Below are 27,377 nucleotides of genomic sequence, written 5' to 3'. Positions count from 1 at the left end.
TGTCATTCCTTGATTCTCAAGCTTCTACCCCATATAGGACTCACTTTCAGATCTACTGAGTGCGGGGTATCCTCCAAAGGTACATCAAGGGGTGGGGGGATGATGGCACGACAAGAAAGAATATGAAAAATACAATAACTGGAAAGAAAGCCATCACGCTGAGCTGCTCTCAATCAAATATATTTTTTGGCTGGATCGCTCCTGTGAGACGACTTTATGCGCGCCCGAAAGAAAAGTAGGATCCCCATCCTCTTTGCTTCATCCAAGTATTCCTGTGCGGTCGGCTTGGATCAACGCCAGCATTCTTCTCTATATCTGGTTGAATCTCTTCGTGTTTCAGAGTATCGGATCTAGATCCGTCCCTTTCAGTCGGTGTATTGCCACTCAACGATCTTTCCGTGATTTCTGTGGCTGCTTCATCTGGTAAGGAGGATGTCTTTGGTGTCTTCGAGCTCCTCTTCTTTACGGTAATGAACACAACGGTGAATAACACTATGACAGCAGAATTGTCAGTGCCTGTTCGACCACTTAACGGACTCTTGAACCTCTTTCAATCCTCAGAGACATACCACCGATAACCAACACCAATGCCACGATGGTGCACAAAATAATCATTCCTTTAGAGGAAACATTTTGCGTCGTTGAAGATGACTCTGATTCGCCATCTCCATCTTGGCTGTCGACACTATTAAGTATACCTTGTGCGACCGCTGGTGAAGATAGCACACTTAACACCAACCACAAAGGCTGTATTGAGTACATGGAGACGCCGATCATTCTTGGGGTACAAAATGTGAGATACGCCGAGAGGTTTTTGGATCGATAAATAACACTTATAAATAAAAAGTTTAGTTGAGAATAGTCAGGCATGGGAAGAGTGCTCATCATATCATATATGGGAGTCGATGAGGTCATCAGGGGTGCGAGATTTGTGAAGAATTTGCTGGTGTACGCAGCACTACGACATTTTATTCCGTGATAGGCTTAACTGTGACAGCCTAAATCCTGAAGATGGGCTGGAGTGTTTGACTGTGTGGGAGGGCCCGGGATCATGCAGTTTCACTGGTTTGAGGGTGAAACGCAATCGTCAAATCGGAGACACGGAACTCGACTTAGTGGCACATCGGCGCCAACTGCAACCACCAATTCTGCATAGACTTTGAAAAGTGTCCAGTTGTAAAGGTGGCTTGGCCGCCGATGCACGAGGGCTCCATAAGTCTTCAAATGTTCTGCATCTGCTCGGGCGCAAGTGAGGCTGCGTCGGACCATTTGGACGAATGATCACAATTATACACCTGCGCTATAGAAAAAGCAAATGCGACATCACCAAATTTAGCTCTGCAGAATGTCATATCTCTGGAGAGAAATTTTGTGACCTTGATCTTTCAGGGAATGGCAGAGCTATAGGTTGGGTATCATTATAGGGCAGTGATAATTGAGGTCTGGAATAGATGGCAGTGCCATCTTTCCCAGCCCATAATTGGCCCGGTGAGACGCCTTGTCGGCCTTGTAGGTCAACAGTCTTTTCTCTGACCTGACACCGATCCAAATATCAACGGTTGACATTCTGGTTCTCATAGAGGCCAAGGTAGCAAAGACGGCGAAGTTACATGGCTACTAATATTGAAACCACGATGACTAGTAGTTAACAGTATCATTGACGGATGGACGAATATCAGTAGTATGTTGTGCAGTCACAATTTAGCCTCGGTAGAATTAACAAAAGGGCATTATCATGCTCGATTCGGCAGTCACTGGCTTCCGTTTGTGCATTTTCACTATTCGAGTCACGAGGGGTCATCTTTCTTGGTCACTCAGTATACTTCTTGTCCCGTTTCTCTCTCTTCACAAGACTTGCAGGCCATTTGAGGGAGACTGCATGGTGAACAACGCATACTAAGAGTACAGACGTGAAAGCAGCAACTTATATTGTGATATTCTGTGCTGTCGCCCTTAGGAACTCATATCCTTACAAGTCTAGTCAGTTTCTTATCTACTAGGTGATTATATACCCCCTCCCTTGTCATGCACTGAAAACCCAGGATCTGATGTTCAAATTTCTCAGTCGCGTCAAGATGCAGAACGAGCAAGAGCCGCTGTCCGAGACGGATTCTATAGTATGTCCCGATATTACAGATCTCGCCGATGGGACTACCTATGACGAGGTGGAAGAATTGCTACTCTTGCATTTGGCAGATCAAAATGACCCCCTCCCGCCAGAGCTCGAAGCAACTATGGTCTCAGAGGAGGAGAGACACGTACCTAACAGACAGGTTTCCCCACTACTCATGGAACGCCCTCAGAGTTCTGGTATTGACATGTCAGCTTTTTGCTTCCAGCGGCCTACTCAGGGTCCAAATTTGTTCTCCCTGCAGCCAGCAAGACGCTCCTCCCTGAATACCATGCCTCCTGGGGCTGATGCTCATCTCGATGGTGGCAAGGATGTGTCCTTGGTCACTCGAAAGGGACTGGGAAGAGAAAGGTAAGTAATATGTCTGACACTGGGTGCTAGGTTAACCTTCGTTTGAATGAGCAGTACTTCATATCCAGCGAACTCTAACATCAGCACACGTACTCTGAAATTGGTTTCACAGCATGAATCTTTCGAAGCACAAGCACCAGCGGTCACCTCTTTAGAGACAACACGGGGCAAGGTGCATGCGCACGCTTTGCTTTCTGCAGATGTTTCCGTACCACAAGTTGGCCAACGCTCGTCCGCTGATTTAGAGGCAGTCTCAGAACATGCAGCGCCGGGTATGTGAAGCACGATGATATAGGAGATGTTCACTGACCTGTTAATAAAGACACACGTACCACTTCCATGGAACACAGAAAGGTAGGCAGTGATTAAATCAAGTCTCTCCCTTTCCCGCTAACGAGAACCTAGAACACCCAAAGAAACGAGGTGACAGAGCATGGAAGCAAGGCACCCAACACAAGTATCTCTGGTGAACATCAAAGCAAAGCGACCGAGCAAAATTTGTTGGTTGCTACAAACCAAACATCAAGAATCACAAAGCGTCGCCGTCTAAACAAGAAAAGCACCTTCAGTGCCAGACTCCCATCCACTGGTGGCTCTGAAGATGGAGAGCCCAAATTATCAGAAGAAGATCTATTCCAGTTGCTAATCAACCGCATCAGAGATCGCGAGAAAAGTGCAATGGTCGCCTCTAAGATCAAACAGCAAATGGAGGCCAAGATTACCAAAGTGGCAGAGGAAAATAATATGCTGAAAGGCCAACTGGAGGAATTCTGCCAGCAGATCCAGAAGCAATCATCTCAGCTCCAAGCCTACAAGTCCCGCATGGAAACATGGAGGTCGAAGTTCGCGAAGTTTAGAAGCTTCTTGAATGAACTTGGCTGCGACTTTCAGAATTTACGTGGCGAGGCTATTCAGCTCAAAGGAACAAGGAAAGAGTTGCTGGTAGAGCGAAACGAGATCAGCACCAGCATAAAAGAAGCAAAAGCACAGTTAGCCAATACTTCAACCAACGCTGAACATAAACGGGATGAGCTTTTAAAGGTGGAGAGCCAAAACGACCTGCTCAAGCAAAGTCTGAAAGATGCTGAGGAGAGATCAAATTACCTTTTGACGCAGCTGTCGGATGAGAAGAAACGATCAAGTCTTCTTGAGGTCTACATTCAAAATTGTTCCAGAGCCCAGTCCATGCAATTGGACAAGATTATGTCTCATCAACGTGAGATCAGAGGAGGTTTCGATGCCGTTTTAAAAAGTCTGGGCGATCAACATGTTGCTTCCATAAAGTCTCTCCAAGAGGGTCTGAGCGGTGATTTCAGCGGTTGTCTAGCTTCACTCGGAGAGTTGCGGGAGGGTATCTCGTCAGGAAAGGCTGATGTAGCAGCATGCACAGACATTATCCACGCCTTCTCAGCGCGGTAAGCTGCATATTATAAGCAAAACCCCTTTCAATCAGCTAACAAGGCGCTTTAGCATGGACTCGGCGATGCACCAGCTGAATGCTGGTATCGGAAAGGGGACTGAGGCAACTGCAGGCCTGGCCGAGAGCCTGAAAGCACAGACGGAGATTATTGAGAAGCATATTGTCAGCGACAATCAGCTAGTGGCAAATATTTCGAAAGATTCAGACACTAATGAGAGCTTGCGAAACACGCTTCGAGAATTGGCGGCCGCCAATGAGGGCATAAATGTCTCAATGAAGGGATTAGAGGCGAGAGAAAGCGGTCTTCTCGATCATTTTACAGCTTTGAAAGCCAGACTATCGGCGATGCAGCAACCAGACCAGAGACAAATATTGAAAGACGAGACTCGCCGGTTTGAGCAGACACTGGCCGAAATGGAGAGTAAGATCCAAAGTTTGTCGGAACAGTCCAAGTCGGCCGAGGAAGCCTTGAGAATTAAGGAACTTGAAAATAAGGCATTGAGAGGGTCGCTGGAAATTGCATCAGCGAAGGTGGATGATGACGATTGTCGCATCCGGAGGTACGAAGCGGAAGTAGCAACACTGAAGGATGAGGTCAAGTCGGTGGAGGCAAGGGTTCGTAAAAAGCTCAGTAGAGCTAGTGTTATCTCCCGAGAACAGGATCGGGCAAGATACGACCAGCGAATCCATGAGCTCCTACGAGGGAAATCCGAGGTTGAGAGAAATTTCAGCAAGGTGTCCATGCAGTTGGCTGAGACACGACGAGATCGAGTAAGTTCCAATACGATTGAGGGCAGAAACCTACTGATGCAAGAAAGACAGTGCGCGAAGACATGATGAAGCAGCGAGTGAACGAACTGGAACTCCTGGTAGGCAAGCGTGGAACTCTGTTACTGTCAAGATGCTGACTGGTATAGCTTGGGTCCAAAGAAAAGGAGAATGAGTGTCTCAAAAATGACCTATCTGAGAAAACATCCAAGCTAGAAGAGGAGAAGCACGAATCAGCAAGACTTACAGAGGCCGTGTCATTGAGCGCGGCGGAGCAGACATCTCTTCAGCATCAGATTGAAGAAGATGCTCACCGGATTTCAAGTCTTGAGAATGAATGCTCCAGAATCAGCAAAGAGGGATCAAAGTCGATCGAGGATTTTCAAAGCAAAAATGACATGCTCTGCAAGGAGTTGCAGAGAAAGAAAGATGAGTGTGTTCTTATCCAGTCACAGCTCAAGGCTACGATGTTAGAAAAGGCGGGCCTCGAATGCAGCAAAGGGAAGGCGGCAGAAGAGATAAAATCACTACTCAGAAGGGTCCAGAATTCCGAGAAGTGGATGAACAAACTGAAAGCAACGCTGGGTCAAGCGGGCCTTGTCACACCTGATCAGCCAGCCTCGGAAGCATGGAGCAGCCTGGAAATTACTTTGCGCACAGTTATTAGCAGACATGCCGCCCGCGACTCCCCGGACCCATCTCCTGGTGGAAACCAGGGCGTTGGTGGCTCAAAGGCTCGAAGTTCTATTCTAGAAAAGGATGTCTACAAGGCTACAGAAGTGATCTACAAAGCAGAAAGCTTTCAAGCAAGCATTATCTCTTCGCCCTTCCCAGCAAAAGCTAACCCGACAGAAAACGACGCCGCAAAACAGCCTTTCTGCTCGGCGCAGAACCCCAATATTGTACCTTTTTCAAGCTTCCGCCAACGGTCACCGATAGATAGTTCTGTCTTCGGTAATGATCAGGATGACCTTGCAGCTATGCTACTTCTTACTTCAGAGCAACAGGCTCCGAATGAGGTCCATTCAGTTAGCAAGCCTGATGAAGCCCAATCGACAGGAGCAGCCAGCGTCGCTGCACAAGAAGGAACACTTCCAAGAATGAAAACCGCTGGTATGTCAGCCAAGAGCAAAGTGCTTCAGCCAGACCGTCAAGACATGAATGATGAGAAGGCGCTCGAAACGAAGTGCAGCAGTAAAGAGAAAGAAACTAGATCAAAAGGCGTCACTTTCGAGGCACAAAGTACGACATCCCCAGGGCAGAAACGCAAATCATCGGCCGCGAGCAACTTCAGCCCCAGTCAGTGGCGGAGCCAGTCCATAGAGGACAGACCAGCCCGTCTAAATCGCCGCACATATGCCAGGGCTCGTCAACCCGTGTCTCGGACACTGGCAACCCTTGAAAAACAGCCGACCTGTCCCCCTAGTAATGAGCTTGCTGATGGAGCTGCGCATGCCACCGCATCTTGCTCCACTGGAAACAAACGAGCAAAGGTTTCTGTGGATCAGAAGCCACAAACAAAGCCCGTCAGCGAGTACTTCGAGCGCAAGCCAACCCCCAAGAAGCTTGCTTCCGGAAGCAGCAGGCCTTCTTCGATTAATGCCAGCCAGGGGACCAATCCAAAGCGAGCAGCTAGAGGCAGGGTAGCAGGGCGAAAGACACGAGGTAAGACGCAGCATAAGATGTATAACAAGCACACTAACCCCAATAGGTGATCATTACAATGCTCGCTTCAGCCGAGGAGCCTGAGGGGTACATAAACGAATACGTCAGACGGCAGTCGGGGGAAGAATGACTCTGTACCTGTTTTTCTTCAATTTGTGCACTTGCTAACTTATCCGGCGTGATATCGAGAAGTGAGAAAATCATATTCCTATCTCAATTTCCGCAACACAGAATGCCTGAAGCTTTCGAAATAATGTTATATGCATAAACGCAAATAAATTGATAAATGAAGATTGATTCAACCCAAAATGTCTTGCTCTAAACGCCACAATATAACACCGAAAAAGATACACAACTCGAACGTCCACGGAAGCCTGTCGTTATGATCCAGCCTCCACGACCATCCTCGCCGCTGCACCGTCTAATATACATGATCGTCTCATATCGATAAAAAGATCCTGTGATGGCTCATCCCAAATCCAGCCTGTAGATACGGTATCGGTATTGGTATCGGTATTTCGCAAGTCGTCTCGTAGCGGTTAACCGTAGAAAAGAAGCCGAAGTGAAGCGAAGCGCAACTATCGTCAGAAGTTGCCTCTAACCACACACTCTCCCAGCGATCGAGATATATGGACACCGTCCGCCCGTGCAGGTATTCGAAACGAAACCACCGAATAAAAAAAACCAAAGCGTCGAAACTTTCAGGAAATTTATTTATTCCGACCACCCTTCGTAGCCTCCAAAAACAGGACCTTCTTCTTCACGACGGGATCGTACTTGAGCATACTGAGCGGGCGGTGCGTACGGGGACGGATCATCGTGCGATAGAAACCGGTCATGGCCATGGAGATGAGACGCACGGTGATAGTGCGCGACTTGACTGTATGATGCCATCTTTGTCAGTTATCGTCCATCATCATACGTGGGTTTCCGCAGTGTTACTGCGGGTGCAGTCGAGCTTTATGGGAAATCGGCGCAGGGGTAGAGTCATGGGGAATGTGTTAACGCACCTTTCTTAGCCATTTTGAGGGGCTTTTGGGGGAGATTAAGCTTGAGGGAGTGGATTGCCTGGGCGTCGAGTCGAGGGACTTGCGGAGTTGCGCCGGAGAAGTTTGGAGGATTGGATTGGGATGCGGGCACGTGATTGGAGTGTTTCCTGATTGGGGATGGTGGGTTAGTGGTGGATTATAGTTGGGTGGGTCATGTGACTGCACGTGCTTGGGGATACCTTGGATACTTGGAGAACTGCTGATTTATTTTTGCGCGATCAATGTCGCCTATACTTAGGGTCAACTTTGAATTTCTGGTGAAATGCCAGCCGGCGAATGAAAGGGATGAGATGGGCCGGCAAGCGTGATGGTGTGTTAACACCGGCTCGACTGACATCCAAAGTAGATCACCTGGACATACTGTGTTCGAGGAATGGAAAGCTGGACCCGAGTGTGGAAAGCAGTGATAGTGTTCCTGGGCTGTATATCAAAATAGAAATGCTTCTTTCACCGAACTAGCCCGGCTAGCTCAATCGGTAGAGCGTGAGACTCTTAATCTCAAGGCTGCGGGTTCGAGCCCCGCGTTGGGCTTTCTTTTTTTCTTTTTTTACTGTTGGCTTCCTTGGATCCAGAGCCATCCGCTACCTGTGGGGCCACCTTTTTTTTTTTTTTTTTTTTTTTTTTTGGATGTCCATTGCATGGCATGGGATTTGCGTGGATACGGATGGCCTCGATGAAAGGGTCGACTACACTCCTGTCGAAATATCGTTTACCCTTCACCCAATAACATTGATATGTAGATATCATGATGAATCCGCTACTCAATTGTTTCATGCTCAACTCAGGCACGACATCAATGAGTCCAATAACTCTTTTCCGGCAATACACTTTTCGTAATATTCTGCCGCATGAGCGTCTCAGCGCATTTCTTACTGAGGGACTCTTTGCTGTAACATTCGAGAACTCTACTACATAGACTTTGATGCTCCTTGTTAGCTGGCTAGGGCATCTAAGAAATCCCAGTACCTTTTACCCATGCTACGCTACCACAGTGGTCAGTCACATAGTGCAGCCCTGAATTCACCTCGGAACCTGTCCGTCTGTCTTCAAGGTCACCAGCCACATCTCAAATGCTATGTTCAATGCTACCTCGATACCATTGTCGGCTTCTCTCTCCACCCAATACACAGCATGAAGTATAACACATGCGCCTATCCAACCATTGACCCACAAGCAAGTGTCCAGACAGTCTGACAGCATACTACAAACTCACGTACGATGGTGTGATAATGTACTTGTTGTCCCATGGACCTAGATGCACATATCCTATTCCAACAAAATATACATCCGAGTGGATCCCCATTCTTCAGCAACCTACCTATTCAGTCCATTATCAACTACTATTATGATCATCATAGACCACTCTAGACTAACGCACAGACATCTCCCCATGAATAACATAGCTAAATCACCCGATTACAGACGTCGATCTCACCAGTCCAGAGTCTGGACAGCAGTTACATCTCCACTCTAGCCAACTAGCCAGGTTTCAGGTTTCAGAACCAAACCAGCAATGTTGATGATGATGAGCTAGCCTAACCCCGGGCCGTGCTATAGCTCCTAGTAGGTTTCTTCGGAGAATTACCCCATCTCTATTCTTCCCCGATAGACGTATACATTAGTTCCTGCCAATGATCAATAGATATTGGGCTTGAAGCTATCCACAATAACCCAAAGGGGTATTAGCACACCCCGGTAATAGCCATCTCAACTGCCGAAGACAACTATATTTAGTAGTTGTTGCTAGCTAGCTAGCTAGCTACGTACAGCACAGACACAGCAAGCTCTCACTAACTGGCACTGACTAGTAAGTATCTAGATAGTCGCAGTACCTGCCCAACGGCCCCATACTACTACCCCCGAAGTACCTAACTACAGGAACAGCATCCCATCCCGTCCGTATTAATGTGATCCACAACAGTTGCTATACTAGCACCCGGGCTAGCACCCGCTGATCCGGCCGGAAGCAAAAGTACCACCACTACCACCACCACCATCTTACTCACTACGTATACGTACATAGTACCCACTCACTACATATACAGACACTCACTTGCTGTCACTGTGGCATACACTACATACCCACTAAGTATAGACACCAGTCTCCACTATGTACCCTACTACCCAGACTTCGAGTCGAGGCCAGAGCCGGTGGAGTACCCGCAGTGGGGACTCTGATCCACAGGGTACAGTGACAGAGGAACCACGTAGCGGGTTGGATTTAAACGGTGCGATACCTAATAACTAACTAGCTAACTAAATGGGTAATAATTACCAGCCTCCTGGCTTAGTACATATGTTGTGGAAATAAGGTTTTTTGTTTGTGTTGTGGTGGGAGTTTCATGTGCAGTGCTATTTTCATGATTCAGAAGAGTAGTGGTAGTATGCATCTGGGGCAAGGATTAGTGCAGAGTCTACTAGTAGGTCGAGCCAATAGGGTAGATTGACTGGCATGACTCACTCACTCATTCACTCGCAATGTATGTTCATGTACGGTGTACCGGGGTATAAGAAATGCACGATGAGAAATAAACTTTGCGCGGGTGAATGTTAGAGGCTGCTGGCTGGCTGCTAAGGGGAGGGGGAACAGGGATAGAGCCGCAGTGCCGAGGGAGGGTATAGTAGGATGATAGTATAGGAGAGGATAGTACGAAATTATGTGGCTAACTGGCTAGGCACTAGGCAGACAAATGAGGCTGTCTATGCACATGCAGAGTAACGGGAGTTAAGAGTTGGTTGGCTACGTTGCAGAAGAGTGAGACTTGCAGAAAGACCACTTGGCAATAGTCAAATAAATTCCAGATTAAAATACAGCATCACTTATTGGACGCGTAAGCACGAATCATTGCAAAGACAAAGGAAATAGTGGGTGTAACTCGTTCGAGTCCCCGATGAAAAAGACCAAATGAGGGGAAGGGGATGATCCGGGTGGATCATCGGTCGGGGGACGGACTGCATGCAGGTGAGCTGCAGCCATCGGATGGTGGGTGTGCCCGCTGACCACTTGGAGTAGGAGTGAGTCAGAGCTGCAGTGTGCAGATTGAAGCCTGGTTGCTCAACAGTGAAGGAAATTCCTCCTTTGCTTTCGTTTCTTTTTTTTTTGGTGGGTGATTTTTGTGTTTTCGCCTGTTTTTGTTCCTTTCGTTCGTTTCCTCGTCTTCACCCCAAACAGGATAGGATAGAATCAGACAGCAGGTCGGTAACAGAACAGTAAGCAAGGAATCCAGTTCCTCCAACAAGGATGTAGCCAATCTCTAGGCGGGGTATAAATATCCCCGAGGACCCATAGATAAGCTGGCTACTATCGGACATGGGTCTGGCTCGTGCCAGTGTCGCAGGCTGGTCTAGCCTTTGCTGCGACGGGGCCGGGTCGGTGATAATAATGGTGACTTGTCTGCACCGCAGAAATATCCACAATTGCGCATGCGTGAAACCTTAATGAATGCATCAGAAGCTCTGCTCATGTCCCTCAGCGGTAGTAGTCGCTCGGCCGGTAGATGCGCGAGGACCGGTTGACACGCGCAATGCGGTCAGCGGCGTCGGCCTCATACAGAGACCCACGGCTGGGAGAGCTCCGCGGAGAGGTGTAGACGATGACCCGGTGACGCCTCAGAGAGCGTGGCTCTCGCTCAATGATTGCAGTGCAGGCCACATCCTCCTGAGTGGCAGTCCGGCGGACAGGGGCTGGTTCATGGCTGATTATCGGCCGCTCGCGAGCGGTGACTTCCTCCCTGGTGTTCACACGCAGACCATTTTCGATTGCTAGGAGCAGCTGGCGAACAGCGACGCACTTCAGGGGCACCCTGACCAGGGTGGATCGGTTGCGCTCAAGGTCAACAACGGAGTAGATCTTTCCGTTCTTGCTGCGGAGGTATTCGGTCACGTCGCGGGCATACTGGGCACCACGCTTGCAGAGCGAGCGCTTCTCTTCGTACGCGGTCATCGGGTCTGCGCATCGAGTGCAGTGGTCGGCGTGGCCTTCGTAGGCAGAGATCACGTAGCTCTCATCGTCCTCGGGGTCGCGCACGAGCACGACGGGCTCGGAGGGCTGCTCGATGGGAGCAGGCATGGTTGCTGAACGACGGAGGGGCGTTCGAGTACAATAACGAGGTCTTTCAATTCGAAGAGTCTCCTGAATGGAGTAGTAGAAGGGGGGCCAGAAACGGAGAGACTTGGAGGGCGACAGCGTGACTGGCGGATGGATCACGAGGACTATAACAAGGTAGTTTGGGCTTGTTCAAGCGCGATGAAGTTGTGAGTAGTAGAGATGTAGAAGTCTCTTGGTGGATTATATGTATGGATGTTTGAGTGAGGTGTGTAGTGAATAAGTGAATGGGGGGGGGTAGGTTAATGGGGGGGTGGGAGAGGGAAGTTATATAGTTGAAAAGGATGGAAGGCATCCATGATTGGCATACAGTGAATGTTAGAGCAGAGAGACAGTGGTCCCGGGGGCGCTAGAGCAGCCATGACGAATGGGTCACAGGCGGAGAGACTAAAAAAGTTTAGCAACAAGGAGATTTATTCTGAATTTCTTTTTTTCAGAATTTAGCAAACAGTAAGAAACTGTGGTGGAGGGAATGGCAGCCTGCGGGTGACTGCTAAGGCTCAACGGGAGCCTGCCTCAGGACGACTTGGGACTAGTGTGTAGTGGTACTAGTACTAGACATGGGGAGTGTGGCTGGTGCAAAGCAGGCAGTGCTGATCCTCTTAACTTGTATCTAGTTTGTTGTTGGTCCGGCGCCTGTTGCAACCCGTTCGCTCCTCACCCGCTTTCATGATTGGCCCTAACTTGGTCCCAAGCAACCCCCTCCTGTCAGACTAACCAGTCCCTGTGACTCCATTCGGGGAGACGATGGTCATGGCGAGTGGACACACTAGACACAATACAGTTAGCAATGACCGACTCAACCAGTCCAGGAGGGGAGTACTATACCTGTTTTAGGGTCGGGGAAGGGTCGAGTCATCGGGTTAAAGTTCGATGATGAAGTGCTCTTCAAGATGTGGCCAGCCCAACTGTGGCTTGACTCCTCGTGTCTAGAAACTAAGCCGCACGCCAGTAGTAGCCACCTTTCCTCCTCTCTGGTCTCTCAACACGAACTCCCCTAGTTCATGACACCATAATCCGCCCGTCTTTCAGGGACCGTCAGCATCCCCATCTCACCTCCGCCCATTGTTGGTCAGTATCCATCGTTGCGGTAGTCCGTTTCACGCGTTAACTCTCCCATGTCCATGCCAATGCTCATTAGCCATGCAGCCGCTCTCTCCTTTGACCCGCATTATCTGAGACGAGAGATGGTTCGGTTCCATTCTGTTGGTAACCTACAATATTGGCTTTCTCTCGATCGCTTCTATTCTATTTTTGCCTCGATCGCGACCGGCTAAGAATAGGTGTTTCGAACCTGTTTCCCCAGCGATCCAATACGAGCAGCCCCATGATCGCCAACTTCGTGGTAAGGAGATGTCTGAGCCCCAGACTACCCCTTACGCTAGCAGCCATGAAGTCATCGAGACCATGTGTCTCGATACCCTGCTGCGCCTCAGCCACAGGATGACTGGCCGAGAGCGTTCCTTTCTGCCACTCCGGCGCTACAGCCACAGTTCAACCCACGAGGTATCTGCGTGAGATCATGCATCCTGCAAGTGCTGATGGTTCTATGCCTTCCATCACTGATCGACCGTCCGATCGGTTCTATCTTTTCGTTTCGCTTGACGCGCGCGAGGGAGGATCGTCACCTCGTGTCCTATCGCGGTGACGCCAGTTTTTCGGAGGCTCGTTCTCGTTTCAGCTCTCCGTTCTTGCTGTACTACTGTCCACCAAATCCCTCGCTTTCTCAGGCTACAGCAACCGTACCAGTCCCTTGGGACTGCCTTGTGAACGTCCGACCGATAATGGCGCAACGGGCATGACGAGCATGCGCATGGTGTCCACCCTGCGGCTTTTTTGCATCCCAGACCACGGTCCCTCAGCCTACTAGGCTCCAGCGCGTCTATTCACTGGGTACGGTTGTCAGTTGGACACGTCCGGGAGAGCCAATGCTTACGGCGGATATATATAACGAATGTTGGTGAAGCCCGGGATAGCTTGTCTCATGATGGGCGTACCCACCATGCTCAATATGGAAGTCTGCCTTGCGATTGCCACTCATTAGGCGCCAACCTTCCCCATACCTTTCATTGACAACAGTGCAAAGAGGGTCGAATCGCCCATCTGATAGTAATCGTAACAGGAATTGTAGATGCTGTCGCCGTCTTATACCGTGTACAGAATGTGTCCTTCACCGAACTAGCCCGGCTAGCTCAATCGGTAGAGCGTGAGACTCTTAATCTCAAGGCTGCGGGTTCGAGCCCCGCGTTGGGCTTTTCTTTTTGCATTATGAAGATTCGCATGTGGTGGGTGATGCCACTGGAAAATTTTTGGTTCGGAAGCTTCAGTCGCTCCACCGGATCCACTTACCCAATCATCGCAGCTTCTCAGCCTTACGCTGGAAACAGGAGCCGACTCGGAAATAGATCATTGGGTATCCTTGCACTTTCACATGTGTGCGAATAAATTGCGTCTTCCCCATCATCAATTTTGATATCGAAGTGGCTGGAATTGACGCTGTGTGGCGTAGCAGTCCCTTTCCTCCCCATAAGGCTGCATACCTAGTCCAGCGGCTGAATGCATACCCAATCACCCACAGCTAGTCGACAAGCTTCTCAAGGATACACAGCCCCAACAATGACGACATCAGCCAGTGTTACGATAAATTGTCAAAAACAATGTCTCTGAAGGATATGACCATTCCTGGAGGTTGGACATACGTCACCCATTTCGGTGATCAAGCTGTATCCCGACTCAGTTACCTGCCAGCTCCGACTTACCAAATTGCGCAAGAGCTTGGGACCTATGCGTGTAACAAACCAGGACCAATGTCCCCGAATATCTAGGAAGCCTCGACCATCCCGTGGTTATACAAGCTCACCCAGCGGCAAGGCTTGTAGGCTCAACGGGGACAATGCTACAGCCGCAATGACCATCCGCGAGTGTCCAAACTTGGAAAGTCCAGAGATCGAGTTGCCGTGCAAGAGCAACACAGACACAGATCCCTTAAACTCGAGCACGCAGAGGCGAGTTACACATGCGTATCAGTGGTGCACACATCCCAGCTCCAGACTCAGCATCAGTACCCTCTCCAACGTTGACCATCTCGGGGTGGAGGCTCAGACCTGTACCACGACCCAAGGCAGGCCACCGTCTATATCCTGGTCATTCAGACCGTCCCACCTAGCCAGCTACATTCATTGCTGGTCTGTGTCCCGGCTATGCCTTGTGAGTTGGTATCGAGGCATGCATCACAACTTATCCATAGCGCCATCCGAATTCCTTGTTACTATCCGGGTTAGGAGACGGCTGGTGAGAGACCAACATCTACATAGATCCTTGCAGTCAGCCTGATGTTACCCGTACTGCCGGGTGCAGCCTTTTACCGAGACGAGTATGTTGAACAAGTGTTTGCGATCGGTAGCCTGGATGAATGAGGCATATACGGGCTGCCAGCTCAGATATCCCGATGGTGTCCTTGAGCGCTCTTCAACAAAGCAGAGAATGATCCACCTTGGGACGCTGAGTTACATGCAAGTGGACTGCGTCGATACCCGTTTATCCACATCCCGTACCGCTTCCCGGCAGTTTCTCGAAGTCGTACTGCTCTATTGACTGGCATTTACCACGGCATCCCGGCGCCCAGAAAAACTGCCATCATAGCACAGGCATCTGATTAACTCACAACCGTCAGGGAGATATAACCAGGTGAACTGAGAGTACACATCCTCTGTCGAACCAACGTTACGATGAACGGACATGTTATCCGCTCATACTCAGCATCCATACCAGTATAACGAATCAGAGACGAGCGAGAAAGGTAGCCTGTCACCGATGGATAGTGAGACAAACGTATATGTTCCGCATAGCTGTTTCGCCTCCTCATCCGGTGGATTCGTTATCCAGCAAATTTTAAAGAGCCTCCTCTCGGACAATGCGATGCCAAACGGGGAAAAGCGGGACGACCCATTGTGCACGGACGTGGTCCCTTTTCAGGGATGTTGCCGTGCCTCCATTCCAACTCGGATCATAATTGGCTTCATGATCGTTCAAAGTGGGGCTTGTCTAGCCCACATGAGTCGGTGAGTTGTAAGCTTAGATAACTGTGTTGTTACAGAGGAAGATTTACTGCTCAACAAATATCGGTCATTGCTCGATGGCAGCAATCAAAAGTAAACGAAGTGCAAATATCAAATTGCTTGCAGTATGGCAGCAAATGACTTTCAAGTCCTCGAGTTACACACACACACACCAGGTGATAAAATCGCACGTTCTGCTTACCTGCCCTGCCGCTCCTCCGCAGTGTGCTGTCCATCAGACTCCTCATACAGTGTCTAACACTGACTTCCAACCCTCCACCTTCAGCATAACCCAGCAGTCATCTACTTTAACTACCTTGAATCATGTCGACCGGAGTTATTTATACACGTGCAATTGACAGCAACCCCCCGTTATCAGATAAAGCAAAACTCTGCAAATGGGCGAACCAACACACACTCCATCCCGCACTGTGGACCCTGATCGGCACAGAAAACATCCAAGCCCCGTGCCCGTTCGTATCTCTACCTAAAAGCAGATGATCCCAATCAAACTAGAGCAAGCTAAGGGCCCCCCAGGAATCAGGATCACTTTTTGCAAACCCGAGGAGCTGAATAAGCGAGATGCGTCTGACAAGCAGGTCCGCGCGCATTCGACAAAATAATCAGCCTCGTCCCCTTACTTCCTCGAAGTTCTTCTCTCATCCTTTCGGCCCCGAGAATGCGCCTTGCCTCGGCCCTTTACCGTCCCCTACGCAGATCCAGTGCCAGTGCCAGTGCCATTCATTAAACCTACTACCACCATGTCTACCTCGGACATCAAAGGCTACGCCATTCGCCGCAATAATTCATGTCTAAGCGACGAAGTCGGATGCGGACGAACATGGGAAACCTGGCACGCTTGCTGCCCGTCCGGGTCCAAATGTCCCGGAAAAGAGTACTCGATTCAGAACAATGTCTGCTGTCCGACTTGGACGGACTGCACTTCCGAGATCAAACCTGCCACCTGCGCCAATAGCTCCTGGAATATGTACGACTACGATGGATATTTCTGCTGCACCGAGGACGAGAGTGGCTTCAGACTCAAGGGGACAGACTGGGTGGGCTGCTTGAGCCCCGACTCGCCGGGCAATGCCAGTTACAGCGCCTTGCAGTTGATCGCAACAAGTGAGTTAATCTACACTACAAGATAGATAGATACCATCAGATCCATCCCTAACATACGGAACCACTCCTCCTAGCCTCCTCAACCGCAACTTCAGCCCCCACATCCACAGCCGCATTAACCGCCACAGCATCAGCAGCAACAACCACAGCAGCATCATCCACCGGTTCCGGCTCAAGCACCAACACGGGCGCAATAGCCGGGGGCGTCGTCGGCGGTGTCGCCGGCGTCGCAGCAATAGCCGGCCTTCTTTTCTACTTCCTGCGACGGCGCAATAAGCAACGACCGGAGTCGCAAACACAGATGCATCTCCAACCACAGGACCCTAGCCCTCAATACTCGGCATACGCCTACAGTCAGACTCAGCAACCATATTCCGCCCCAGCGAGCGAATTAGATGGCCAGTCTGCGCCTGTGGAATTACCCTCGAATAATGGTCCGAAAGCTGAGTTGGCGGGGTATCGGTGATGAATGAGCATTTCTAGGGATGGGAATTTTGCATATAGCGGACCTCGTAGAGGTACTGCTTAGTACTTTCTGTTAAATAATCTTTTTTATGTGTCGGGATAGGGTGCCGCGGGTCGGCTACGAGGATGAAACTATGCAGATAATTTCATACATTGTTAATCTGCACATATTATGGACTATTGAAGATGAAATTCTTCTTGGTTATATGCATCTTCGAATTGAAGAGTTGGTCCGTCTCAGTTGGACCTTTTGTGAAGATGATATGTTTGAGTTAACATGTCTGTCTGTCTTTATTTCTGGACTGGACATTAAGGAGAAAATAACCACCAGATAAATCTTTATATTCATCACTCTATATATCTATACCCTTCAATGTTAAATCGAGACCAAGTCAACAAGATACTAACCAACTGAGGAATATATAATATAATCCCACGCCACCCTTTCAACCTCCACAAGAACAATTGAAACCTCGAGTCTTCTAATCTAGGGGAATGCTACTTCCGATCAACTAACCTCAACCACCCATATAAATATATTCATTGATCAACACCCCCTTATGAAAATTATGTACTACATACAAAAGACAGAGTAGAGTTTTGAACATTGACACACATCATCCCTCATCCTCCCTCACCCCTCATACTACCTCCCCCGCTTCCACCCTTCCCACCCCCAATACCCATAGGTTATCTAAGTAACAGGACACCAATCATAATTCCCGTTCGAATTATTCCCCCACCAAGAGGGAAAATCATGCGCGACACCCGCAGCGCCAAACACCGCAAAGGACAAAATAAACACGATGGTCAAACTAGCGCCATCAAACGCACCCGTAATCAAATACGAGTAATCCTTAAAGATCCTCGGATGATAGTTCCTCAGATAGTACTGCACGAAGAGGCCTGAGAGGACCCAGCTGAAGAGCACGCATGTTTGCGTTTGGTTGTAGGGGATGTAGCCTGCGTATTGGATGAATTGCGGCATGTTGACTTCCGAGACGTCGAAGTTGCGGATTTTGGGGACGAACTGTATACATTCATAGATAGATGGGTTAGTTGGGGTGGGTGTACAGATGGGGGTATTGGGGGAATGGACATACGTAGTAGAAGAGACGGTGGGCGACGACAGCTGCGGCGCCGATGGCTAGACCGATGGGAACCATGGCGTAGGGAGTGCCGGAGCGGTAGAGGTAGGAGGCAAGAGCCCAGGAGGCGGCGTTGGTGTTGTAGGATTGCATGGTGGCGCCGCTCCAGGAGGAGTTGCCGTTGCCGTTGGAGAGGAGGGCTTTGTTGCCGGTCACGATGGAGATCATGATGGCGTAGTTGATGAAACCGCCCAGGATGGTGCCGTAGATTTGGGTGAGGAACATGACTCGTGGGGGGATTTTTACTATTGCAATGGGTTAGACTTTGTGCTAGGGATATGGGGGTTCGTGAGATGACTGCTTACGATATTCGCCCATCTTCAGGTCGTTGGATAGGTTCACTGCGTTGGAGATCACGTTGTGGGACCACGCTGCAAAGTACATGTTCCCGACGGGGCGCCCGGGGAGCATCAGTCCTGCTAACATCTTTGAGAGGTTGTTGGTGGCGATTCCATTGCCGTAGCGAGAGTAGAGGATGGTACTCTGCCTTTGTTAGTGGGAGTGAGAGTGTTGGTTATGGGGTACTCACAAAAGGCGAGATGATGATTCCGACAATCAATGAGACAATGTATGCCCAGGCGGGAAGGGTAATGTTCTCCTTGAGAACCACCACCAGTCCGAGAACAAAGCTGATGACAAGCACCGCAACGTACCACCACCACGGGGTTTCCTTGTAATGCTTGGCCATGTGCTCGTGGTGACGATCGTCGTAGCGACCTTGTCTGGCGCTCTGGTATGCCCGCTTGATATCGCCGCCCCAGAAGATGATACAGTGCATGATGAGGGCTCCAATCTAGAAGAGGTTAGCTGGATCAATTTGCACAAAATTCTGGCGAACTTACAGCAGCGTTGGCCATGAACATAGCATATGCAAATGTTCCAGTTAGTCTGGGTATACCGTATGTAGCCAAGGCAGATTTGTCGAGCACGCCGTCAGGGAAGACGCTGGAGACTGGATACGAGGTACCATTCGCCATGAGAAGCTCCGTGGACATGAATGGAAGGGATCGGGCGTTCCAGCCGTTTCCGTAGTATATGGCTACCATGATGATGAAGCAGAAGGCGATGCCGATGTCCTGGTGAAGCTGGAGCTTGAGAGGAAGGGAGGTTTGGAACGAGGTGATCTGCGATAAGTCAGTCTTGACGATTTGTTGATAGACTAATCATCCATAATCCATACATATTGCCAGTCGAAGCTGAGAGAGAATAAACCCATTCCTTCATTCGTAGTGGCTCCACCGAAAACATTGGTGAGTACAGCACCCTTTTTGCCGGTTGCTTTCTGGGAAGCTAGACACTAGCGCTGTGTTAGTACACCCTGCACACCAAAGGTGGAATGAACAACGTACCGGAATAGAAACGGAGTTAAGCCACGGGAATATGTATGCAGGAATAATCTCATACAGCGACATGCCAGTAAAGGCATACCAGAAGTACCGGAGCGGCTTGGAGTTCTTGACCTGCTGCCAATGCAACCCTTGAAGCGTCTTGACAGTAGGAAGTGTACTCCAGTAGACCGCCTCAACATGCCAGACGGCAATAGGTCGCATAATGCCACAAAGACCATAACCGAACAGACCGATCGAAATGGTGCTGAAGATGACAGTGACGGCACTAAAGGGCATGTTGTAGAAGAGGTTCTGCGCCGCAAATACCTCCGAAGATGCAGAGGCATTGGAAGCAGATGTGGCCGTGATAGCGCAAATAGCGTGCTCCTTCAGGGTCCACGGTCCGGGATTCACAAACTTTATCCACCTAATATGCCATGGAAGCTTTCCCTGACCACCATTCTCCCTCCAACGAGCCTCAAACTTGTCTCCCCGAGGGAGGAACCTGGCCCAGGCATTGCCGACAAAGTAAGCGATCAGGACGATGAAAGTTCCTTGAATGGTGACGGCAGTAGGTTTGAACTGTGGACAGGTGTCAGCAGGGTGTCAACACATCTGCACGACGGCTAAGGTGTCTTGTGCTACCATGTAGATTTGGTTCATGACCGCCTGGAAGCACGCCAGACCGGAGGCGAGAATGATACTCCGAAATGTCAATGCACTGTCGAAGTCATCCCTGAGTGGCAGCAGGTGAGCGGCAGCGTCTGCACCAGTGATGATAATGGCGTCTTCGCTCTCGCGATCCTCTTCGCCGCTCAGCTCATCACCGGTGATCTTGTGGTCTTCTTTGCCAGCGAGCACCGTGACAGCGGATTTCTCGTCGACAGCATCTGGGTGGGGGATTGAAACGCCGTCACCCTCTCGGGCTGCACCGGTCGTGATTGCAGACATGTTGGCAGGGGGCTCACTTTTCCAGAGGCACGGGGAGGAGAAATCATTGCCACAAGGTGGTCCCTAGGGGTCTTTTTATATTCTCACCCCGATAAGGGTGAATTGCCATTGGTGCCATGCCACGAGTGAATTGATGATACCACAAACCACGGCGATTAGCCATCTTGCTGAAAAGGGACTGGGAGGTGGCCCTGCGACAGGGCTAGGGGAATTTAGTGAGAGGGTCGTTGGATGCACAACGCTCCGGCCTCTGCGCCGGTGGATTCGCTTCTTCTCGAACGCTTCCGAGCCCTCCAATCGACGGTCGTTCCCCTCACCTAGCGAAGGACCGAGTTTAGATAACCGACCTGCTAGTCCACCCTCCTTCGGGCCACCATTGGTGCAGGAATGAACCGAAAGCATGTAATTCTACCGGGAAGTCACCTGGCTATCCGAGTTACATCCGAATGAACTGTAGCGCGTGTTGTAAAATCTTTGAAGGGCTGCTGGAGATGCCATCGCGTGTGCTGCTGACGCCATTCCGTAGCGGCAATTTCGCCCCAAGCAATATGTGGCACTTTTGATTTTCGAGGGGTGCAGGGGTATCCAGTACCTGGTACATCAATTGCTACCCTGAATTCCTTCACTCTAGTAGATTCATGCATATATTGAGGGGTCCGGTAGAAGAGTTGATAAGGCTTAGGGCGTGACAGGCGCATCCAGATAGGCAGAGGGGGTGTTGAGTCTGCCGTTCAGAGGAAGTTCGATGCTGGGCACGATAAGAGAAAACAAGAGTCAAGGGGATTCGTTCCAGGCGTCGGAACTCCTACGGAGCTCCTGCAGCACACCTCAGCTCGCCATCCATGCATTCAACGAAGTGGCACACCCCCGCGCTAGTGGCGACACCAGTGCGACCCAGGTCCCTGTTCTTCTCTCGCGCGGAGGATTGGTGCAACCCTTTGTCCTGTTCAAGAAAATGGACGAAGGCACTCGAGCCAGGATTCATAGTGTGCTGGCCAATTTCAATCCCTGAAATAATATGGAATTGGTCAGGTGTACTGTATCAGACCACCATTGACCCATTTGTCCATTGGGATAGGGTCTTGCGCCATTCGATAGTCCCCTCTCGAGGAGAACATCCATCCAATGAAAAGCGATCCATTGAGCATCACACAGGGTTACTTCCGACCGAAACCTGGCCGTTCCGATGGAGACCCTAATTGCTGTGTCCCACGTGGTTGCTACTTCCTACAGTGCTGCTTTTGTCGAAGATTTTCACTCCCCACCTTTGTTGTCCACCTGGTGTCTGCCTGGCTACTTCGGCTAATCCGACTTTGAGATAGAGCAAGCCAATCATGTTTCTCATACATAGAAATAGGCATAAGATGCCAAGCCAGATAGCGACGAGGGACGATCCTATCGATAGCCAATGCCTGCCCCAATCTGCCTGCCGATAAACACTTCCCCAACCGTTATCGCCCACACGAACAGAGTTCCAACCCGCACTTCTTAGCTGGATAAGAACCGATACCCTAAGCACCCCAGACAGCGGCGACACATTTGCCAAGGTTTGTTATCGGTCCAATAAAAGCTATCACATGAAATAATAACATAACCTAAACCTATGCTCTCTCCCAGGCTCGGTATAGCTGCCGGAAATTGCATTCCCGTCCCAGCAATGCATGCGGCACGTCGCATTCAAGCATCTCCCCATCCTTGAGGAACACTACCCGATCGAACCGATCGATGTAAGCGAAGCGATGAATGACAGCAATCACGGTTTGATGGCGAAAATTCTGCTCGATAATTTCTTGCATAAATGCTTCTGTCTCTCGGTCGACGCTACTAGTGGCCTCGTCGAGGATGAGGATGGGTCGCGGGACCACAAGCGCCCGGGCGAGCGCAAGCAATTGTCTTTCGCCCACTGACCAGGTGGAGATACTGGACATGTCCATATCTAGCCCCCCGTCGGTACTGATTCGATTCCAAAGACCTACCTTCTGAAGCCCAGAAGTGATGCGTTCATCAGTGGTCATTCCGAACGGATCCAGATTGAAGCGAACAGTGCCGGAGAGCAGAAACGAGTCCTGCGGGATAACGTTGATAGCAGAGTGAATAGCTTGTCTCTCGAGCTCCGATATGTCGCAGCCGCCGATCGATATTTTTTGGACTGGATCTCGCTCATACGAAGAAGCGACATTATTATAGATGACTTCCCACTACCTGATGCTCCGCAGATGGCTACCTTTTCACCATGGCGAATAGTGAGCGACAGATTCTTCAGGACCGGCGGGCTGGCTTGGCTATGGGTATGGATTATTAGCTTTGTGTGGAGAGCAGGGAGACACCGGCGATTGGGCTGAAGGCAGATGTTGCGTGGCTAAAGAATTGGAAAGCTTACCTGTATCCTGCTGTTACATTCTCGAATGCGATTGTAAACTGAGAGTGACCCGATACTCCCAGAAGTACGCTCCCCATGAGGTCATGGTTTGCCTCGCGAGGAGTGTCTCGCACAAATCTTTGAACTCGCGAAACTGCCCCGATGGTCGTCTCAAGACTAGTCCAGGACCGGAGAGTGCTCGAAATAGTGCTGTTGAAGGTTAGGATCAAGCTGAGAGTAACACCGACCGCCGCACCGTTATATTGGTCGGCCAAAGAGGTTGTCATCGCAACAATAATCACTGCCAAAGCCGCAACAATCAGGCCCATTACAAGGGTCAGCCATTGCTGTATGCAGTACAACATATAAAAAGGTCTTTGTGATTTATCGAGGAGCATGTGCAGTTTCTCCTGGAACCAGGGATTCATGCCGAAAGCACGGAGGGTGGTGACCCCATGAACTGCTTCTGTGAAATGCGTAAACAGGGGAGCCTTGGCTTCCAAATCCACCAGCCGTACCTGCCGAGAAGTGCGAAGGTAATATCTCTGGAGTATCACTAGGCTGATCAGAAGCGCTGGCACTGCAACTGCGAGGTACTTGCTGACGATGCAGAGGATGACCAATTTGACCACGCAGCTTGCGAATCCTATAATGGCTGGCGTTAGCATCTTGAACCCGGTCAACCCCCAAACCCCACGTTTTCGATCGCTGAATAGGATGGTAACCAAGGAAGCAAAAACGGGCACGGGTATTACCTGTCAAGTACATAGATGCTATCAAAGGAAGCATCATGTCAATCAACTCCATATCTTGACTAAACCTATTATGTCAAGGCGCCTATTTTTTAGTGTCCTGGAAGAACCTCAACGGTGCACTATCACGGATGGTTAGCGTAAGCGTGTAGAAGTATGGGGAGAATCTTCAGGCGTACCTCAGCGTCGCAGTGAGAAGGTCTGTATGGAGATTGAACGCAGTATTGTTGATTATATTTATAATCAGAAGCCTGTGAAGGTCATGAACACAAGTTATTTATTTAGTAGTCGGCGAAATAATCCTGAATAATAGACAATTACATACCACAATCCACCCACATTGCCTACGAGTTGTACCACGAAGAGCGCAGCATACACTCCCAAATACACACCCGCGTCTTTGTTGGGACTCCTTTCGTTGGCCTCCACCCACCACTGGATCCATAGAGCTAAGGAAGACCGGGAATCAGTTGGGAAATAGAAACATAGAACTACAGATAATTTGGACGTACTTGTGAAGTCTCCACTGACTGCTTCCACAACAATGAAAGCCAGACAGGTTGCAAACGGAATGAATCCAGCACTCCTAAAATAGTATTTGTACACAGACCAAGTTCCTTCGCGTCGCAGAGGGCTCTGAGAGTCTGGAACTGAAGGCTTCGCAGCGGTATTGCTCAGCTCATCACCCTCTTGCGTCGCGGATGCCGCGTGGTCTGCAGTTCCGACGGTGCTCACTGGGGACTCGGTGCTTGCGGGCTTGCTGAGCTGCATCACATTCTCAAACGACCCAGTCTGCCACGATTCTACCTTCCTCAAGAACGACAATATCGTCCGCATATTGAAATAAATGTTCTATCCAACAATCAGCATATAACAGCTTTTGCGTTCGAAAAGGCCGGCCCCGCAACTTACCTGTATGAGTGGCTAGAAGGACTGTCATCCCAGGTCTGCGAAAGTATCCATTCGGGCCGAAAAGACGCGTAGAAATAATTCTGGTGTTGCTCGAGTCAAGTCCACTGAAGACATCATCCAGGACGACCAGCCTTCTTCTCGAGTAGATAGCACGGCACAATGCAACCCGCTGCTTTTGGCCGCCACTAAGTGAAAGGCCATTGGTCCCTGCACGATACAGATCACCACCCGGCATATCTGACAGGTCTTCTTTGAGGCCGCAAGCCCATATGGCAAACTCATACCATTTCGGATCAAATGGCGACCCGAATGTAATGTTCTGGCGCACTGTATCATTCATTATGAAGGGGGCTTGGGAACAATACGCCATTTGGTGATCTTCAACCCGCACATCCCCAGATTTGATCACTGTTTCACCCAAGAGACTACAGAGCAAGGTGGATTTTCCGGAACCTACTGGTCCAATTAGCATGGTAACTCCCGATCCGACACGCAAGGTTATGTCGTGAAGCTTATTTTCGCCAGCCTTTGCCCACCCAACATTAGCTCGCTCGAAAGAGACAGGCGTAGCACTGTACTCTGATTTTGGTTGAAATGATCGCAGCTCCACGTCCCGATCATTATCTGTGAGTGAGAGCACAGGGGATGATGCTGTATGCGTGACAAGCCCAGCGGGCTCTTTTTCGCAGTATTCTTCAATGCGAAGATAACACGACATGGCTTGACGCACAGAAGGCACAGCCTGGACAAAGGTGATGAGTGGACTGGTAACGAGGGAGATCAACGAAAGAGACGTAAAGGCCTGACTGGAAAGTAATGTCTTATCGTGCTTTACCACCGCGATGATGGTGTAGACAGCGAAGGTTGCGAAAGGAGCGAATTCAGTGGGCACGTTAGCTGTGGAAGATCAGTTTCAGTAACATTAGTCGGAGACCCTCTTTCCGCACATATAACAATTTCCCAGATGAGCAGCTTCCGGAACCGCTCAGAGATTTTGAGCTCAATTTTTCGTAGCTTGGACGTGGTGCTCAATAGGACCTGAGAAAGTCCGAGCATCTTGATGGACTTGATGTCGCGTAGCATGCTGGACGTCGCTGTCACTCGGGTCTGGACGCGCTCAATCCATTCCTTTTGAGCCTGTCCTGATCGGGCACTGTCAGATCTCTTAAACTCGTAGTAAACACACAAAAACAACACATACTACGACGTAGAAAGATCATCATCGTAGTTTAATATAACTAAATATAATAAAAGCAAAATATAATTATATAAAAACAGATATAAATAAGTATCACAGCTGACTGGCCAGCTGCCTGTAAGTTACTATTCTATTTATTCTTCATCTAGACTCTGCTTCTAATGTATATATTCATTGTAAGATACATGGCCTTTCCTGTTAACTTAAACAGAATATATATAAATCTTTCTATCTAGTATTTTTTAATATTTATTTCCATAGCCCTGAGGCCTACATATTCCGGGCTTAAATTAAAATTAAATTTAAAATTAAATTTAATCTAACTGAACTGCCTGAGTAAGCTTATTTATAATATAAATATAGTAATATTGTGAGAGCCGATCAAATATGTCTTATTTAGTGTATCTAGACTAGAATATCGAACATGAGGAGGAAAAGAAGGAAGTATAGAAAAATATATATAAATAACGAAGATAAGTAAATAAAGTAAAATAAATAAAGTAAATAGAATTATATTATATAATCCAGTTATATATTTTTGAATACTGCTTATTATTATATTACTCTTTTTATTAGAACTGGCTGTTCTCAGCCAGCAGAATATTATCATTCTTATAATCTAATATAAACTTATCAGTCTCAGCTGCGGTGAGCCACTGCAGCAGTTTTTTAAAAGAATCAGAACAAGTGGGATTCTTTATATAATAATTTTATAATTAAAAAAAAGTATTCTTAAAATTCCCAGTAAAATATTATATCATAGAATATTGCTGAGAACTATGTAGGTATCCTGGGCAGGAATCATGGGTTTGGTCATGGTGGGTAAATATTGGAGTTAAGAATCAGAGGTTCGTGGTCGAGGGATAGGAGACGTGATTGTTGTTGATTACACTTAATTTAGGTGCATCTTGCACTGCTTTTACTTTAATCAAAGTGAGATGCTTTTGTTGCCAAGCATTTTCTTCGGAGGAGTGGAGGTCCTTCGCCAGGAGATGTTCTTATCCAGGTAGCGTCGGAGGAAGAAACCGCCTGCTTGCCAACTCAACTGAAACCGCGCAAACGGCCACAGAGTCCTTGGTTCAAGCTAAGCGGTGTTTCATAAAGCATTATCCAAGATGGGAATTATTTCCTGACCTCCGATTGGGATATGGAATTCCTTTCATCACAACGTCGTGCCTGGCCATGAGTGATTCCGCCCCTAACGAGCCCCCTTGATTTTTTTTATTGACCAGGGTTACATATTTGTGGGAGATCTGTAGAATGAACACGAGCCGACCTGACCCCCGGGCTAGAAGCTCGTGGTATTGGTATGGACAGACATCTCCTCATCATTGCTCACAGCGCCACCAAATCTCGCGCCCTGCTTATAGATAACGTTTAAGAGGAGCCAAACTTTGAATTCGCGTTGCGAACGTACGATGCCCGACGAAGTAAGTCACGATGGGGAACATGCATAGTGACGAACACTTGTACTCGAAGCGGATAGTCTCTTGAAAAAGATTTTAATGAAAAGGAGTTGGTTTGATGCCTATCTTTGGCTGCTGGAGGTGCCAATGCACAACTCCAGACTCTGGCCCCCTTATCAGTAAATG

At 49.0% G+C, this 27,377-nt stretch overlaps 9 protein-coding genes and 2 non-coding genes across 11 annotated transcripts; 6 read left to right on the top strand and 5 right to left on the bottom strand.

Annotated features, from left to right (window-relative positions):
* Positions 1-70: 70 nt before the first annotated feature.
* Positions 71-798, bottom strand: BO87DRAFT_345045 (uncharacterized protein). The gene is made up of 2 exons (XM_025620850.1): positions 570-798; positions 71-492 (listed from the first exon to the last, which is right to left on the bottom strand). Exons 1-2 carry the CDS (start codon positions 775-777, stop codon positions 215-217), a joined length of 486 nt encoding a protein of 161 aa, XP_025474743.1. The 5' UTR covers positions 778-798; the 3' UTR covers positions 71-214.
* Positions 799-2,075: 1,277 nt separating this feature from the next.
* BO87DRAFT_463154 (uncharacterized protein) lies at positions 2,076-6,560 on the top strand (the record flags this gene model as incomplete). Its single annotated transcript, XM_025629217.1, has 8 exons — positions 2,076-2,482; positions 2,567-2,754; positions 2,805-2,836; positions 2,888-3,897; positions 3,953-4,673; positions 4,721-4,771; positions 4,820-6,335; positions 6,382-6,560. The coding sequence occupies 8 exons, from the start codon at positions 2,076-2,078 to the stop codon at positions 6,417-6,419; spliced, it is 3,963 nt and encodes a 1,320-aa protein (XP_025474742.1). The 3' UTR covers positions 6,420-6,560.
* A 39-nt stretch (positions 6,561-6,599) lies between these two features.
* Positions 6,600-7,457, bottom strand: BO87DRAFT_194633 (mitochondrial 54S ribosomal protein bL33m; the record flags this gene model as incomplete). Its single annotated transcript, XM_025618502.1, has 2 exons — positions 6,600-7,215; positions 7,346-7,457. Coding segments are annotated over 2 exons (282 nt in total), but the record flags the coding sequence as incomplete, so codon positions are not given.
* Positions 7,458-7,842: 385 nt separating this feature from the next.
* On the top strand, positions 7,843-7,915 carry BO87DRAFT_t255. The gene has a single exon. It is a non-coding gene; the product is annotated as a tRNA-Lys (tRNA).
* A 2,938-nt stretch (positions 7,916-10,853) lies between these two features.
* On the bottom strand, positions 10,854-11,453 carry BO87DRAFT_320222 (uncharacterized protein; the record flags this gene model as incomplete). Its single annotated transcript, XM_025619885.1, has 1 exon — positions 10,854-11,453. One exon carries the CDS (start codon positions 11,451-11,453, stop codon positions 10,854-10,856), a length of 600 nt encoding a protein of 199 aa, XP_025474740.1.
* Positions 11,454-11,849: 396 nt separating this feature from the next.
* Positions 11,850-13,259, top strand: BO87DRAFT_401444 (uncharacterized protein; the record flags this gene model as incomplete). Its single annotated transcript, XM_025625608.1, has 8 exons — positions 11,850-11,884; positions 11,969-12,024; positions 12,077-12,105; positions 12,234-12,308; positions 12,584-12,698; positions 12,796-12,995; positions 13,171-13,185; positions 13,227-13,259. 8 exons carry the CDS (start codon positions 11,850-11,852, stop codon positions 13,257-13,259), a joined length of 558 nt encoding a protein of 185 aa, XP_025474739.1.
* A 411-nt stretch (positions 13,260-13,670) lies between these two features.
* On the top strand, positions 13,671-13,743 carry BO87DRAFT_t256. The gene has a single exon. It is a non-coding gene; the product is annotated as a tRNA-Lys (tRNA).
* Positions 13,744-14,104: 361 nt separating this feature from the next.
* BO87DRAFT_194566 (uncharacterized protein) lies at positions 14,105-15,025 on the top strand. Its single transcript, XM_025618500.1, has one exon. The coding sequence runs from the start codon at positions 14,274-14,276 to the stop codon at positions 14,820-14,822; it is 549 nt and encodes a 182-aa protein (XP_025474738.1). The 5' UTR covers positions 14,105-14,273; the 3' UTR covers positions 14,823-15,025.
* A 1,027-nt stretch (positions 15,026-16,052) lies between these two features.
* On the top strand, positions 16,053-17,145 carry BO87DRAFT_194569 (uncharacterized protein). Its single transcript, XM_025618501.1, has 2 exons — positions 16,053-16,672; positions 16,747-17,145. Exons 1-2 carry the CDS (start codon positions 16,309-16,311, stop codon positions 17,136-17,138), a joined length of 756 nt encoding a protein of 251 aa, XP_025474737.1. The 5' UTR covers positions 16,053-16,308; the 3' UTR covers positions 17,139-17,145.
* A 658-nt stretch (positions 17,146-17,803) lies between these two features.
* BO87DRAFT_448875 (OPT family oligopeptide transporter) lies at positions 17,804-20,564 on the bottom strand (the record flags this gene model as incomplete). The annotated part of the gene is made up of 8 exons (XM_025628314.1): positions 17,804-18,167; positions 18,241-18,530; positions 18,591-18,768; positions 18,815-19,078; positions 19,128-19,409; positions 19,466-19,582; positions 19,635-20,195; positions 20,259-20,564. 8 exons carry the CDS (start codon positions 20,562-20,564, stop codon positions 17,832-17,834), a joined length of 2,334 nt encoding a protein of 777 aa, XP_025474736.1. The 3' UTR covers positions 17,804-17,831.
* Positions 20,565-22,165: 1,601 nt separating this feature from the next.
* On the bottom strand, positions 22,166-25,810 carry BO87DRAFT_448862 (P-loop containing nucleoside triphosphate hydrolase protein; the record flags this gene model as incomplete). The annotated part of the gene is made up of 11 exons (XM_025628313.1): positions 22,166-22,713; positions 22,767-22,846; positions 22,945-23,389; positions 23,442-23,743; positions 23,855-23,926; positions 24,001-24,124; positions 24,188-24,409; positions 24,483-24,527; positions 24,588-25,484; positions 25,535-25,729; positions 25,789-25,810. 11 exons carry the CDS (start codon positions 25,808-25,810, stop codon positions 22,166-22,168), a joined length of 2,952 nt encoding a protein of 983 aa, XP_025474735.1.
* Between the last annotated feature and the right edge of the window lie 1,567 nt (positions 25,811-27,377).

This window comes from Aspergillus neoniger (genome assembly GCF_003184625.1).
Source record: "Aspergillus neoniger CBS 115656 unplaced genomic scaffold BO87scaffold_51, whole genome shotgun sequence".
In the NCBI taxonomy this organism is placed as follows: Eukaryota; Fungi; Ascomycota; class Eurotiomycetes; order Eurotiales; family Aspergillaceae; genus Aspergillus; species Aspergillus neoniger.
Note: the sequence above shows the minus strand (reverse complement) of the source record. Positions and strands in the feature narration are given on the sequence as shown.